General features: G+C 39.7%; 1 protein-coding gene across 2 annotated transcripts in view; it reads right to left on the bottom strand.

The window, feature by feature from the left end:
- MGC80765 (protein) overlaps positions 1–15,691 on the bottom strand; it is a 136,659-nt gene that overhangs the window by 56,728 nt on the left and 64,240 nt on the right. Inside the window, exon 1 of one of the 2 annotated variants that reach the window (XM_041583114.1) lies at positions 2,992–3,100. The exons of the other annotated variant lie outside the window; for it this stretch is intronic. Coding sequence (XP_041439048.1) covers positions 2,992–3,009 — 18 coding nt within the window. The 5' untranslated portion in view covers positions 3,010–3,100. Of the gene's footprint in view, positions 1–2,991; positions 3,101–15,691 lie in introns of those variants that run through there. 2 annotated transcript variants of the gene reach the window in all.

Below are 15,691 nucleotides of genomic sequence, written 5' to 3' on the forward strand. Positions count from 1 at the left end.
TAACTAAGCTGCATGCATCCATATTGGTGGGAAAACAATCCTATTGGGTTTATTTAATGTTTAAAGGATTTCTGGCAGTCTTAAGTTATAGAGATCCAAATTAAAGAAAGATCCCTTATCTGGAAAAACACAGGTCCCAAGCATTCTGTATAATAGATCCTAGGCTTGTACTTGATTTACAGTGCTAACTAAGCATTAGCAGTACAGGTATCTGGAAACCTAAAACTCCAATTACAGAAAGGCTCTCTCTCATAGACTCCATTTTAACCAAATAATCCAAATAGTGATGGGCGAATAAACTCAGCAGGCGCAAATTCGCGGCTTATCCCCGTTTCACCACCGGCGAATAAATTCGCAAAACTCCCTCAAAAATGCGATCAAAAAAATTTGGAAACCTGTCATGTCAAAACCAGCGCACATCAACACTATTCGGACACCCATTGACTTTAACGGTGGCGTAAAAATTTACGTGAATTGACCCGGGCGCCAAAATTTTAGTTTAGTTTTGTGAACTTCGCGAATATGGGAGAAATTCGCCCATCACTAAATCCAAATTTTAAAAAATTATTTTCCTTTTTCTCTGTAATAATAAAACAGTAGCTTGTACTTGATCCCAACTAAGATATAATTAATCCTTATTGGAGGCAAAACCAGCCTATTGGGTTTATTTAATATTTACATGATTTTCTAGTAGACTTAAGGCATGAAGATCCAAATTACAGAAAGATCCGTTATCCAGAAAACCCAAGGTCCCAAGCATTCTGGATAACATCTCCCATACCTGTATAACCTGTATCCTTTTATTGTCCCACTTTTAGATTTATGCCATACTGTATATTTTTTAAACATTCCCCCACCCCCCAAAAAAACCCCGCAGCTCTGAGTTATTTAATATATCTCTGTTTCAATGCATCATTTCTCCACAAGCTTTTGTTACCATATGAAACAACAATAATAATCCTTATCAAGACAGAACAGACGTGCAGAGCCGATATAAATATTTTGTTGGACGGCTTCATTGTTCCACAGAAACACTTTGCTTCTAAAACAAATCAGCTTGCTTAAATTCTTGTTTTATGTATTTTTAAATCATTATTAAACAATAAATACTTTTAAAAAAATGAAAAAAATATGTTTTCTTCTTCACTTTTTTAGTATATTTTTATGTATTTTCAAATGATACTTTATTAAAAATATTTTGACATTTTTTATTATATTTTTCCTCTTTAATTTAATATATTTTTCTAACATTGAGACTACTACAGGTATGAGACCTGTTATCCCGAATTCTCTGGACATGGGGCCTTCTGGATAATGGATCTTTCTGTAATTTGGATCTACATAACTTAAGTCTACTAGAAAATCATGTAAACAATAAATAAACCCAATAGGCTGGTTTTGCTTCCAATAAGGATTAATTATATCTTAGTTGGGGTCAAGTACAAGATACTGTTTTATTACTACAGAGAAAAAGGAAATCATTTTTAACAATTTTAGATTTATTTGTTTTAAATGGAATCTATGGGCGATGGCCTTCCCGTAATTTAGGAGGATTGATCCCACACCTGTATCTGTTACAAGGTATTTACCATAAGCAGTTTCAAAAGAACTAAATAATTTACTTTTTTTTTTTGCTTAGATCCTAGGCAATTTAACAGTATTTTGGCTGAACCCCCTTTAATATTTTACTATTGATATGGCAATTTGCATTATGCTAATAAGCAGTATAATTACATCATTATTATATTATTTCTTTTGATAAACATAAAAGGGTTAGTATTGGTAGTATTGTGTATAATCCAAACCAATGCACTCACCTAAAAGATCTGTTATGAATGATCGGTCCAAATGTTATATTTTTTTATCGACATATATATACAGGTATTGGACCTGTTATCCAGTATGCTCGGACCTTGGGTTCCGGATAACGGATCTTTCCATAATATGGATCTTCAAACCTTAAGTCTACTAGAAATTCATATAAACATTAAATAAATCCAATAGGCTGGTTTTGCTTCCAATTGGGATTAATTATCTCCTAGTTTGGATCAAGAACAAGCTACTGTTTTATTAGTATAAAGAAAAAGGAAATCATTTTAAAAAATGTAGATTATTTGATTATAACAGAGTCTATGGGATACGGCCTTTGTGGAATTTGGAGCTTTCTGGATAACGGGTTTCCGGATAACCTATCCCATACCTGTACAATTCCACATTCATAAAAATGAAGGTCCAAAAAAATTAAAAACTAGTTACCTTTAAAACTTCATAGTTGCTATTAATTAATGTAGTCAACAATAAACCTTAGGCAAGAAATATTCCGAAGAATGATTGACAATTAACCAACAAAAACTAAAATTTATGGAAATCTTAGCGTAAAACCACAAATGAATACATTCACCATTCAGCTTGCATAAACGTACTTTTCAAACAATTGAACAACGTTCAACTACATCCCATAAGGAAGGTAAAAACAAAACTCTTATTATATTAAATCTTTCATTAAATCCAAATATGCAAACTGAATTAGGGAAGAACAGTCTCTTGGAAAATTGTCGCTTCCAAAAACCCCATGGCAAAATAAATGCACCATAAGCTTGTTTTGTTTATGATAGAAAAGTCATTCCAATGTCCAACCATCTGAAGAAAAAAACAGACACGAATGTCTGTATCAAAACCAAAAAAATTCAAAACGTTTTAAGTGAAAAGGGAAAAAAATGATAGAAAAATTGCACGGCGGGTCCACACTATTCAAGCTGAAATTTTAAAAATATACAGTTTTGCAGAGATTGAAGTTTTTAAAGCTTGCGGATGGTTGGGATAGGAAAAAGGAAATTTACTAGGCACGGCAGAGGAAATCTTGTTGCCTGCTATTGTGGCAGTTGGGGGTGTTGCCCGAACCAGACTTATCTGTCTTTGATAAAAATGAATTTTTAATTTCAAAAATAGTGAACATGAAGAAGAGAAAACAAAAACAAAAAGGTATCTTACCTTAATGGTGCTAGCCATCTTCCCAAACAGTTTTATAATTGGATTATTATTGGTAAAAAAAAAAAAATAATAATTATAGCTTCGCTCTGAGCAGAAAGTAGATTTGATGGGGTTGTTTGGAGCGGATGAGATTGTGCTAAGGCTGGGAAATGAAGTCAGCCAGTGGCAGGAAGAGAATTCTATTGGTCCTGGCCTCACTTGCTCGAAGCAACAGGATATTTGGGAGCAGCGAGATAAGAGAACTTAAAAACAATGGTGTTTTTCTGGATGATACGTGCTAGGAGATATATATATATAATTTTTTTTCCAAGTGTCAAATGTCCAAGTCTGCATGGGCAGGTGTGACAGCGTGTAGCGTATAAATGATATGCAAAAGTTCAGGCAGGATACAGATGTCAGGAATAGCTGGCCAGAAATGTTTTTGTCTGGGTTCATTGTAGCGCGTCCCTTGAGGATTGAATTTTCTTTTTTTTTTATGGTATTGTTAATCGCTACAGCACAAAATGTTATGTTTTTATTTTGAAGATATTTGTAAAAACGTCTACAGGGCGCAGAGATGGTCCAACAACAACAGGGCAATAAATAGAGTGGCAGAGGGGGATTTTGATAAGCAATTTCACTTCCAGTTTTGGTCAAATGGTGTCACAATGGAAGGTCAATATTATACATACACGGAAAGTAACTTTGGACGAATGTTGTCCATTAGGGGTCCACAACTGGTCACCCTGAAATTGCAGATTTATAATTCACAGCAACCCACCTCCCCACAACACCTGAAAAACTGTAATGCTGTAGTTAGGAAATAGCCGGAAGCCCACATTTTTGCATATCTAAACTCTACATGCAAAGTCATGTTTTTTCTTACCCTGTATAAACCTGAGGAACTGAGAAGCTTAGACACCCTAAAACAGGGGTCTCCAAGTGTTTATACCCATGAGCCACATTTAAAGGAGAAGGAAAGGCTTTGTGCACTTGGGGGTGCCAAATGTTCTCTTCCGTCTTGCGATTTCTTCGCACGGCTGCACATGCGCAGAAGAACGAAAGGCCGAACTTTAACTAAAAAGTCGGCTATTTCAACTGTGCATGCGTTTGCCCTGGGAAATTTGAAGATAGAAGAAGCAGGAAGAGGATCTCTCCGTGGTGCTTACTGGTATAACCCTGGGCTGGTGCGGTTTTCTGCTGATAGGAGCACCAGCCCAGGGTTTCAGGTAAGTCAATACAATCACTTTGGGGTGCCTAACATTTGGCACCCCCAAGTGCACAAAGCCTTTCCTTCTCCTTTAAATGTAAAAAGTGTCGGGGAGCGTTCCAAGCATGAATATAGATCCCTGGAGGTGCCAAAAAAGGGCTGTCATTGACTATTTGGACTGACAGCCTACAGGAGGTTCACCTGGTTTTTATGCAACCAAAACTTGCCTCCAGAAACAGCCTATTAGGTTTATTTAATGTTTGAATACTTGTCTACTAGACTTAAGGTATGAAGATTCACATTATGAAAAGATTCCTTATCTGGAAAAATTCCATTCCATATTTATTGTACAGTATATTGGGGCTGATACCCATGTTATATTTGCTCCTTTTTATCTGCACAAAATGTCCTCTTTTTGGCACATTAGGTATGTGAACATCATCAAAATACTACAGGTACGGGACCTGTTATTCAGAATGCCCGGGACCTGGGTTTTTTCAGATAATGGATCTTTCCGTAATTTGGATCTTCATTGCTTAGGTCTACTGGAAAATGATGTAAAGATTAAATAAATCCAAATCGGCTGATTTCGCTTCCAATAAGGATTAATTATATCTTATTTTGGATCAAGTACAAGCTACTGTTTTATTATTACAGAGAAAAAGGAAATTCATTTTTTAAATTTGTATCATTTGGATAAAATGAAGTCTATGGGAGACAGCAGTTCCGTAATTCAGAGCTTTCTGGATAACAGGTTTCTGGATAATAGATACAGTGTACCTAGTACCCTTATTGTTCTCCCTTAACTTGAAAATGTGAAGGTTTTACCTTTCAATTAAAGAAGCTGAAGGGGCAAAGCTTAGCAATACAGGGGGTGTGTGTCCTCAAGAGATGTGCAAGTTTTCCTCCTGTGACACTTACCATATATACTCGAGTATAAGCCGACCCGAGTATAAGCCGAGGTACCTAATTTTACCTATGAAAACTGGGAAAACTTATTGACTCGGGTATAAGCCTAGACACAACTACAGCCCTGTCTCCCAGCAGCGCACATTCCGCCAAAGCGATCCCCCCAGCAATCAACCGGACTTCTTTGCAAAGTTGATGGTGACAGAGAATCGCCAAACGGATTACTGTGTGCATTGTCCCACTGTCCCACTACCATGTGCAGAGGGTGCTGTGTGATATTGCCATCACTGTTAATCTTTAGTATAACCAACAGATGGCGCTGTGTGATATTGCCATCATTGTTAATCCTTCATATAACCAACAGAGGGCGCTGTGTGATATCACAGTCACTGTTATTCTTTCATATAACCAACAGAGGGTGCACTGTTATTCTTTCATATAACCAACAGATGGCGCTGTGTGATATTGCAGTCACTGTTAATCTTTCATATAACCAACAGAGGGTGCACTGTTATTCTTTCATATAACCAACAGATGGCGCTGTGTGATATTGCAGTCACTGTTATTCTTTCAGGGTGTTGTGTGCTGTCTGGTTACCTTCCAATTGGCTGCTGGGGGGACAAAAACTTGCAGTACAGCAGTACAGCAGTAAAGAGTGCCTGAAGTTCATCACAGTACAAGTCACATGACTTGGGGCAGCTGGGAAATTGACAATATGTCTAGCCCCATGTCAGATTTCAAAATTGAATATAAAAAAATCTGTTTGCTCTTTTGAGAAATGGATTTCAGTGCAGAATTTTAATGGAGCAGTACTATTAACTAATTCATTTTGAAAAAAAAAAAATTTTCCATGACAGTATCCCTTTAAGGGCAGAGACAGACGAGATGATTCGAGGAGATTTAGTCGCCCAACAACAAATCGCTTCTTCTCCAGGCGACTATTATCCCCGAACTGCCTCCCCGCTGGCTACAATTTAAATCACTGGCAGGATGGCACTCGGACCGCTTCATTTTCCAAAGTTGCCCGGCGGGGAGGCAGTTTGGGGAGATTTTTTGCCCAAAGAAGAGGTGATTCGTTGCCAGGCACCACTAAAAACCCTGGTGGTTTGGCTGTTCTGGCCTTGGACAACACATCACTGACAATTCCATTGGATTTATTTAATGTTTAAATGATTTCCTTTGCGAAATATATTGATGATAAGGTATAGGGATCCAAATTATGGAAAGATCTCTTATCCAGAAAACAGGTCCCAAGCATTCAAGATAATAGATCCTCTCGGGGGAATGTAAAATGCTTCGTTAGGGCAATCACAAAAACCATTGTGAATGTTAGCGACCATGTTTGTATCCTTTTTGACAAACTTCTTCTCAAAGTTTGTGACCAAATGGCTTTTGCGCCATCACAAAGTGTATTTTTCATCAAAATATTTAACGAAACGGGTGTTGACGCTAACCTTTGCTTAGCGATATAATATTCGCTAGCGAACTAATTGACATTGTGATAATCGATAAACATTCTCAAAAACAAGGAAACCCTTACATTACATATTACAATGTTCAGCAAAGCCCATAATGAGGCAACTTGTGCGACATTAACAACAACCCTCATGCTTTGTGCCTGTATTATATAAGTCTTGCTCCTAGCGGCAGATCAAACAGTCGGGGAATTCTACTAAAAAAATAATTCTGCATTCTGAGAAAATATATGTGGAATTGTACAGATTTAGCACCAATGTCATTGCACAGGGGAAAAAGACAGGGATAATACTGAGAGTCCCATTTGTCTATTATTCTGCAAACTCTCATTCTTCCACCCTTGAATCTGGCACATTGAGCTACTAGACTTATTCCTTTATTATCTTTGGATTTTATCCAGCCCTGTCTCTCTATAGCAAGTCTTCTATCTCATAGACACTACAGTAACCCTTTTAGCTTGATGGGAGGACAATTAGATTCTGATTGAGTTGAGACTGATTGACTCTTCCCACAGGGCTGATAGACACTAAAGAGGCCACACAGTTCCATAACGTCACCACCACTCCAGCCTCAATTGTTATAATAAAGACAGTAAAAGGTATTACAATACATAGTCCATCCGTGAAGTTCTCACCTCTGATATTCTCAGGCCCAGATTTTGTGGTAAGGCAACAAAGGCTTGGTCTAGGATGACACAAATTAAGGAGTAGAAGCTTCTACATTTTTTTACAAAGTCCCAAAAATCGGAAGAGCATACATGAGCAAACAGGAGGTTGGGAGGAGCAGAAGTGAGCGTGCAGGAGTCTGAGGGGCAGATGCACCTTCCAATGGAGACCTAGCCTTGGGGTGCCCAGCTGGCAAATCCAGGCCTGGATATTCTCCTGTAGAGTGCCTACTTGAGTGCTGACTCCTCTTATCCATGGTTGGACTGGGCTGGCGGTATACCGGGAAAAATCCCGGTGGGCCCCATCCATCGTAGGCCCTGCTGACCCAGATCTGCACCCACCTGCCTCACCTGCCTGCCAGTTTTGCTGGCAGCTGCCGAAGAGGGGCCCTGAAGTTGTCGGTGCGGGAGTCGGGGGCCTGTAGCGGGTGCATGCAGGTAGGTCTGGACAGGGATTCACAATAGGCCCTGGCATTCCAAGTACACAGAGGCCCAAGCTGCCCCCCACCAGCCCAATAAATAGTGACTGTCTATGTCAACTTACAGCAGCCCCTCAGATTGCCAGTCCGGCCTGATTCAGACCCCTGATATGGCAGCCCTGGTGGGCCAGGACCTCCCCCCCTAGTCAGACATTCACTCCCTTGTAAGTCATTCTTGGTGTAGCCAGGCTGATATAATGGGTAGTGATGAGTGACTCTGACCCATTTCGCTTCACCTAAAATTGGCAAAATGGCAAATGCATTGAAGTCAATGGGTGGCAACGTTTTTTTTGACACACAACAATTTTTTCACCCATTGGAGTCTATGAGAGTCTTTTTGCGGTGAACCTGGCTAAAACATTTCGCTCATCACTAGTAATGGGTACTAAGCCCATCACTTCCATTGGATTTTTGGGGAAATATATACCCAGCTTGTGTCTTGCACTGCATTGCTGGTCAGAGTTAATGAGCACTCTGCCCGTACTGGATTGCTAGCCTAGTCTTCATAGGGAAATATCCACCCAGTCCCTTCAGTCTGAGTTTTAGGGGTAAAACTTGAAAATCTATACGGAGCACCCTGCACTGGACAGGACTGCCCTGACTGTAGTTCTTCTCTCAAAGGGGAAATATGCACCTTGTCCATCTCTTGTATTGAGAGGGTCCCAATGCAAATGAAACGATGTTCCCTTGCCCAGGATTTTAGGAGTTCACCTTTAAATTAACTTTTAGTGTGACATAAAGATCCAGTTTATGCTTAAAGGGGGTGTTCACCTTTAAAATTAACTTTTAGTATGACATAAAGAATAATATTCTGTTTTAAGATGGTTTTCATTTCTTATCATTTGTGGTTTTCGAGTTATTTTATTCTGCAACTCTCCAGTTTGCAATTTTAACCATCTGGCTGCTAAGATCCAAATTACGCTAGCAACCACGCACTTATTTGAATAAGAGACTGGCATATGAATAGGAGAATAAAAACAAGCGTCAATAACCATAAATTTGCAGCCTTAGAGAGCATTTGTTTTTAAATTGGGGTCAGTGACTTTAAACTATAAAAAAAAGAAGACCAATTGAAAACTTGAGCCATTCTATAACATATTAAAAGTTAACGTTAAGGGCACCCACCTCTCTAACATCTGTATTATTCAGTAATAGTGTAGTGCGGTGATTCTTCAAGTGCTACAATATGTCCCCTGGAACAACCAATCAGAAATGTGCTTTCTTCATTGTATCTGCACCAGTCTTATTAAAACTAAGTGCTGATTGGTTGGTGTAGAATACTGAGCCCTGGCACCATGTTAGTGTATGACCTCAGCTGTGTTTGCGCCAGGGGGTGCTGGGAGTAGTACGGGTTACATAAGATGTGGCTTCTTACTGTTTGGGTTTGGGCTGCCTTTATCTATGAGAATGAAATAGCAGAAGCAGAGGATGTGCATTTAGAGGACACTTCCTGCCATCTAGTCCCACAGCAGTGAGCGGGGAGATAAGACTGAATTGTTTTGTCATTACTTCCCTGAAATAATAAATAGGGCATTAACCCTTTCAGGGATAATGAAGTCAAACTGCAAACCAGGGTCAGACTGGGCTGGTGGGACACCAAGAAAAAAGGCCCCAGGCCCTTGTGGGCCCTGCCGGCCCAGAACCGCTATTATCGCTGCTCCCTGAACTCACTTCCGGCCCCCGGTTGTCCAGAGGGGGGTTGTGGCATGGGGGGGTCTGAGGTGTCACTGGCAGGGCCAGGGGTTTGGGGGCCCCAAAGCAGCAGCCCTGGTGGGTAAGTGGGCAATGTGCAGGGCACTCGGTCTGGAGCAATGGCCTTAGTAAATTGAGGCAAAATTCTGCTGATAGTGTATTTTATAGTCCAGACCAGGGGCAGAGTTTAGGAAGAACATTGGGGCAGAGATGTGCCAGTTTCACTCACTTTTGGCAGAATGAAATTGGGCAATGAGCGAGGGCATGGGGCAGATCAAAGAGGAACATGCTATAGGTTTCCTGCACATGGAAGTTCCTGTAGATATACGGGACACGGAAAAAATCTGATATTTGTTTCCCAGTCCACTCTGCCTGCTGATTGGCTTCTATGGATCAATTGATCTGATGCCAGTATTGCACCTGCACCAATACAAAAATGTAACCCAGACAGAACCCCATATCCAGTACAGGCATGGGACCTGTTATCCAGAATGCTTGAGACCTGGGCTTTTACAGATTATGGATCTTTCTGTTATTTGGATCTTCATGCCTTAAGTTTACTATAAAATCATATAAACATTAAATAAACCCAATAGGCTGTTTTTTCTTCCAATAAGGATTAATTATATCTTAGTTTGGATCAAGTACAAGCTACTGTTTTATTACTGCAGAGAAAAAGGAAATCATTTTTAAAAATGTGGAATATTTGGATGAAATGGAGTCTATGGGAGATGGCCATTCCATATTTCGGAGCTTTCTGGATAACGGGTTTCTGGATAACGGATCCCATACCGCTACTGTGAGCCTCAGAAGGCTCAGGTCAAAACGCTATTACAATCAGCAACACAAGAGGGAGCTAAAGTGTCATACGGTGGGAGTGTGTACTTGGTAGGCGTGCGAGAGGGAGACCAAAGCAACATATTTGCACAATGTGCTGGAGACAGGCACCTGAGAAGTGGCAGAGCACGCGCACCCTTCTTTTTATCTTCTTGCCAGCAGCCAATTAACAGAGATCTTTTGTTAGTGCAGGTCCAGATAAAGGGGCTTCAGACGGCAGCAGCCTGACAGATGTCACACCGACTATTGAACCGACACCCCCCCCCTTCCGCTTATCAAAGATTTCTCTCCCATATTGAGCAAAGCTGTTTCATATTTTCAGCCCCGGTGCCAAGCCTGGAGTTCATTAAAGTGCTTTGTGCATGAGCCTCAGCCATGGCTTGTGTCCCCAGCACTAAGGCCTCTGCCGAGAAGCTGCTTCCAAATATTAGTCAACATGTGTGGCTTTTACCCATACTCATCCTCGCTAAACTCCAATTGTCACACCACCGCAATGTCGGCCGTAATTAAAGTTTTGGAGAAGTTTGGACTGATCAATGCTGCGCTAGAATGGAAACGACTCTGAATCTGAGCAGCTCAAACTAGAAGATACAGGGCCCCACAGCAAACTCATTTTAGGGCCCCTATAAACTTTGGGAGTAAGACTTGTTTTCATAAATATATATTACACCCAACTGGAGCCCTAAACTTTCTGGACACCCCGGATTCCTAGTCTATCTTTTCAGCAAACCATGGACTGTGAGCTTATATATTTCTAGGGATGCCGAACCCCCAAATCCTTCGCAAAGATTCGGCCGAATACCAAACCGAATCCAAATCCTAATTTGCATATGCCGAATCTGAATCCTGCTGAAAAAGGCTGAATCCTGCCCAAATCCTGCACCGAATCCTGGATTCGATGCATCCCTATATATTTCATATACTGAAGAGTCTAGTAGAAAAATGATTGGTCGCTTCTAGGGCCACTCATTCTTGTATTCTACTTTCCATTTGTATTTGAACTGGAATTTATTTTAGTGGTCATTACCTTTCTTATGATCTCTCACAGTCCGTCTTTTGTGTTGTAATCCTCAAATAAGAACAGAGATACTATGGCAGCATAGGTATTACCCTGTACTAAGCACAATTTAGCAGGAACCGTCCCGTAAGTTTGCTCATAGTCTGTACAAAGAGATCCCATAAAACTACGGCAGCATAGGTATTCCCCTGTACTAAGCACAATTCAGCAGGAACAGCCCCCTAGGTTTGCTCATAGTCTGTACAGAGAGATCCCATAAAACTATAGCAGCATAGGGATTCCCCTGTACTAAGCACAATTCAGCAGGAACAGTCCCCTAAGTTTACTTATATCCTATACTATTTAGCAGGAAAATCTGAATACAGCAACTGTTTATGGCACAAATACACATATATCATAATAAATATTAATTTATTGCGGTATCATCGAGTGCTTCAGGCACTGACATTACAACAACAGATGGATATCTATAAAGGCGAATCAATGTCAAGGATCATGATAAAAATGCACTAAAAAAAGCTGATTAAAACTGATAAAAATGCCCGAAATCACCCTAGTTAAAGCAGTCCTGTTTTCCATGTGTTTCAAACCACGATAAACAGCATGCAGTGTGTACATATTTTGAAACAGCTGTGGTTGTTGTGACTATGCCATGCTAAGGCTTCTTATATCAGGCGCACTCCTCATAAATGCAGTCAAAGTATCTTGGAACAACATAAACTCTTATTATAGACAGGAACTCTGAGCTCTCTGTCACAGAACGTTAAAGGGATACTGTCATGGGAAAAAAATTTTTTTTCAAAATGAATCAGTTAATAGTGCTGCTCCAGCAGAATTCTGCACTGAAATCCATTTCTCAAAAGAGCAAACAGATTTTTTATATTCAATTTTGAAATCTGACACGGGGCTAGACATTTTGTCAATTTCCCAGCTGCCCCATGTCATGTGACTTGTGCCTGCACTTCAGGAGAGTAATGCTTTTTGGCAGGCTGCTGTTTCTCCTTCTCAATGTAACTGAAGGAGTCTCAGTGGGACATGGGTTTTTACGATTGAGTGTTGTTCTTAGATCTACCAGGCAGCTGTTATCTTGTGTTAGGGAGCTGTTATCTGGTTACCTTCCCATTGTTCTTTTGTTTGGCTGCTGGGGGGAAAAGGGAGGGGGTGATAATCACTCCAACTTGCAGTACAGCAGTAAAGAGTGATTGAAGTTTATCAGAGCACAAGTCACATGACATGGGGCAGCTGGGAAATTGACAAAATGTCTAGCCCCATGTCAGATTTCAAAATTGAATATAAAAAAATCTGTTTGCTCTTTTGAGAAATGGATTTCAGTGCAGAATTCTGCTGGAGCAGCACTATTAACTGATTCATTTTGAAAAAAAAATTTTTTCCCATGACAGTATCCCTTTAAGTAGAAAGTGAAGGAACTGCAGCCCTATTACCATACTGTACATGATATCCCGAGACAGTTCTGCCAGTGCATTGCCATTTCCAAAGGGGCAGGAGGGTAAGATCCCAACCCATTTCCTTGTCCACAGTTCTATAAAGGTGCCCCTTAAGATCCTATAAATCTTCTTTAAGATCATAGCATCAAAGATCAGAACCACTGGATCACATGAATAGGGTTTTGCAGGATACTGTTGAAGTGACAAAGGATTCTGGGAGTTGTAGTTCTGAAACAGCTGGAGCCCTAAATAAAAACACGCTGATAGGAATTGGACTGATCCACCCTGCACAATATCACAATTTCATTAATTTGCCTACTTTAAAGGTGGCGGTTCACCTTTAAGTTAACTTTTAGGGGGTTATTGATTAAATTCCTAATGTGAAAAATGTTAGTTTTTTTGACTATAAAATCCAAATTTTTAGTGGGAAAAAAACCTCGAAATTATTTCGAGATGTATTATACCCCGAGGCTGCAATCTGAAAATCCGGCATCTCAGACCTACCGAAGTCAGTGGGAGAGGTGCCTGTCCCATTTGGAATTTTCTGTGTTCTGCAATGAAATTAGCCCAAAAATCCCAAAAAAAACAAATCTGGAAAAAGCCGGAAAAAATTGTGTGTTTCGGGGAAAATTTAGAAAAACAACATACGATTCGGAGTTTTTTTCACTTGATTTTTTCGAGTTTGTCCCCGATTCGATTAAATCGTGCTTTTTTAATAATAAATATGGTCCAATCGTGGATTCTAGTTTGGTCAGACTTGATATATACGGCCCCTTGTATCTTATAGAGTGACCTTCATTTTTGTCTTTTTTTTTTATTTTTTATAGTATTTGAGTTGCCTTCTTCTTCTGACTCTTTCCAGCTTTCAAATGGGGGTCACTGACCCCCATCTAAAAAACAAATGCTCATAAGGCTACAAATTTTTATTGTTGTATTTAATTATTTATTAAATAAATATTTTTGATCCCATAGTTATATTTCTCATGTGTGGCCTCATTTCCCATGAGGGTGCAGTGTTACGGTACATGAAAAATACTAACAGGCATTCATTCAAAGAGAAAGAAACCCAAAATTACCGGGGGCTTTCAAATGGGGGTCACTGACCCCACCTAAAAAACAAAGTGCTCTGCAAGACTACAAATGCGTTGTTATTGCTACTTTTTATTACTCCTCTTTCTATTCAGGCCTCTCCTATTTATATTCCAGTCTCTTATTCAAATCAGTGCATGGTTGCTAGGGGAATTTGGGCCCTAGCAACCGAATGACTGGATAAAAAGCTAAATAACTCAAAACAAACAATAAAAAATGAAAACCAATTGCACATATCACTCTCTAAAGCATACTAAAAGTTAATTTAAAGGTAAACAACCTTAAATGCCTTTTGCTTTGTGTCGTGGAACTCAGGTTGGGAGAGACTGCAGTGGTGCACATCTGGTCGGGGGTCCTGGGGGGGGAGTGAGCTCTGTATAAGTATTTATGGAGGTGGGTGGGTGTTTATTCCTAGTTGATAACTGTTACCAAATGTTACAGAGAAAGGCCAGGTCAATGCAGAATCCCTCATCTGCTCTGATCATGTGCCGCGTGTCTGGCTTGGCCTCAGCCTAAATGCCACATCAAATAGCTAAAAAAAGTGGCACTTTGTGATTTGCCACATGTGGGGATTGGGGCACACGTCATAAAATCTAATCCTAAACATAAATAAAAAGGCTTGAAGGCAAAAGATAAGGCAACATACAGTTAATTGGGCAGTGGGGGGTTTCTTCAAAACAGTCACCTCCTTCACAGACCCCCCTTTAAGTTAACTTTAGGGGGCACATTTACTTAGGGTCGAATATCGAGGGTTAATTAACCCCCGATATCCGACTGTCGAAGTAAAATCCTTCGACTTCGAATATCGAAGTCGAAGGAATTACCGCATTTCCTTCGTTCGTACGATCGAAGGAAAAATCGTTCGATCGGACGATTAAATCCTTCGAATCTAACGATTTGAAGGATTTTAATCCATCGATCGAACGATATACCTTCGATCAAAAAAACCTAGGAAAGCCTATGGGGACCTTCCCCATAGGCTAACATTGATGCTCGGTAGGTTTTAGGTGGCGAAGTAGGGGGTCGAAGTTTTTTTAAAAAGACAGTACTTCGACTATCGAATGTTCGAATAGTCGAACGATTTTTAGTTCGAATCGTTCGATTCGAAGTCGAAGGACGAAGTAGCCAATTTGATGGTCGAAGTAGCCAAAAAAATACTTTGAAATTCGAAGTATTTTTTATTCTATTCCTTCATTCGAGCTAAGTAAATGTGCCTCTAAGTATGTTATAGAATAGCTAATTCTAAACAACATTTCATTTGGTCTTCCTTATTTATTGTTAATAGTTTTTTAATTATCTGTCTTCTTCTTCTTCTGACTCATTCCAGATTTCAAATGGGGGTCACTGACCCCCATCTAAAAGACAATTGCTCTGTAAGGCTACACATTTATTGTTGTTGCTACTTTTTATTACTCATCTTTCTATTCAGATTTTCTCCTATTCATATTTCAATCTCTTATTCATAGCAATGCTTGGTTGCTAGGGTAACTTGGACCCTAGCAACCAAATTGCAAACTGGACAGCTGCTGAATAAAAAAAGCTAAATAACGCATGAACCACAAATAATAAAAAAATTAAAACCAATTGCAAATTGTCTTCGAATATCATTTCTACATCATACTGAAAGTTAATTTAAAGATGAACCCTGACATTTCAATTCCTTCTCCCATGTATCCACTGGAATACGAATAGGAGAGGCCTGAATAGAAAGATGAGTAATAAAAAGTAGCAATAACAATATATTTGTAACTTTACAGAGTATTTGTTTTTTTAGATGGGGTCAGCGACCCCCGTTTGAAAACTGCAACGTGGTAGAAAACAATAAAAAAAAAATAATAATGACGTCCTATAGAATAGTTGCTTGGCCATTCTACAACATACTAAAAGTTAGGTTAAAGGTAA

The sequence above is a fragment of the Xenopus laevis genome, chromosome 2S (assembly GCF_017654675.1).
Source record: "Xenopus laevis strain J_2021 chromosome 2S, Xenopus_laevis_v10.1, whole genome shotgun sequence".
NCBI classification, from domain to species: domain Eukaryota; kingdom Metazoa; phylum Chordata; class Amphibia; order Anura; family Pipidae; genus Xenopus; species Xenopus laevis.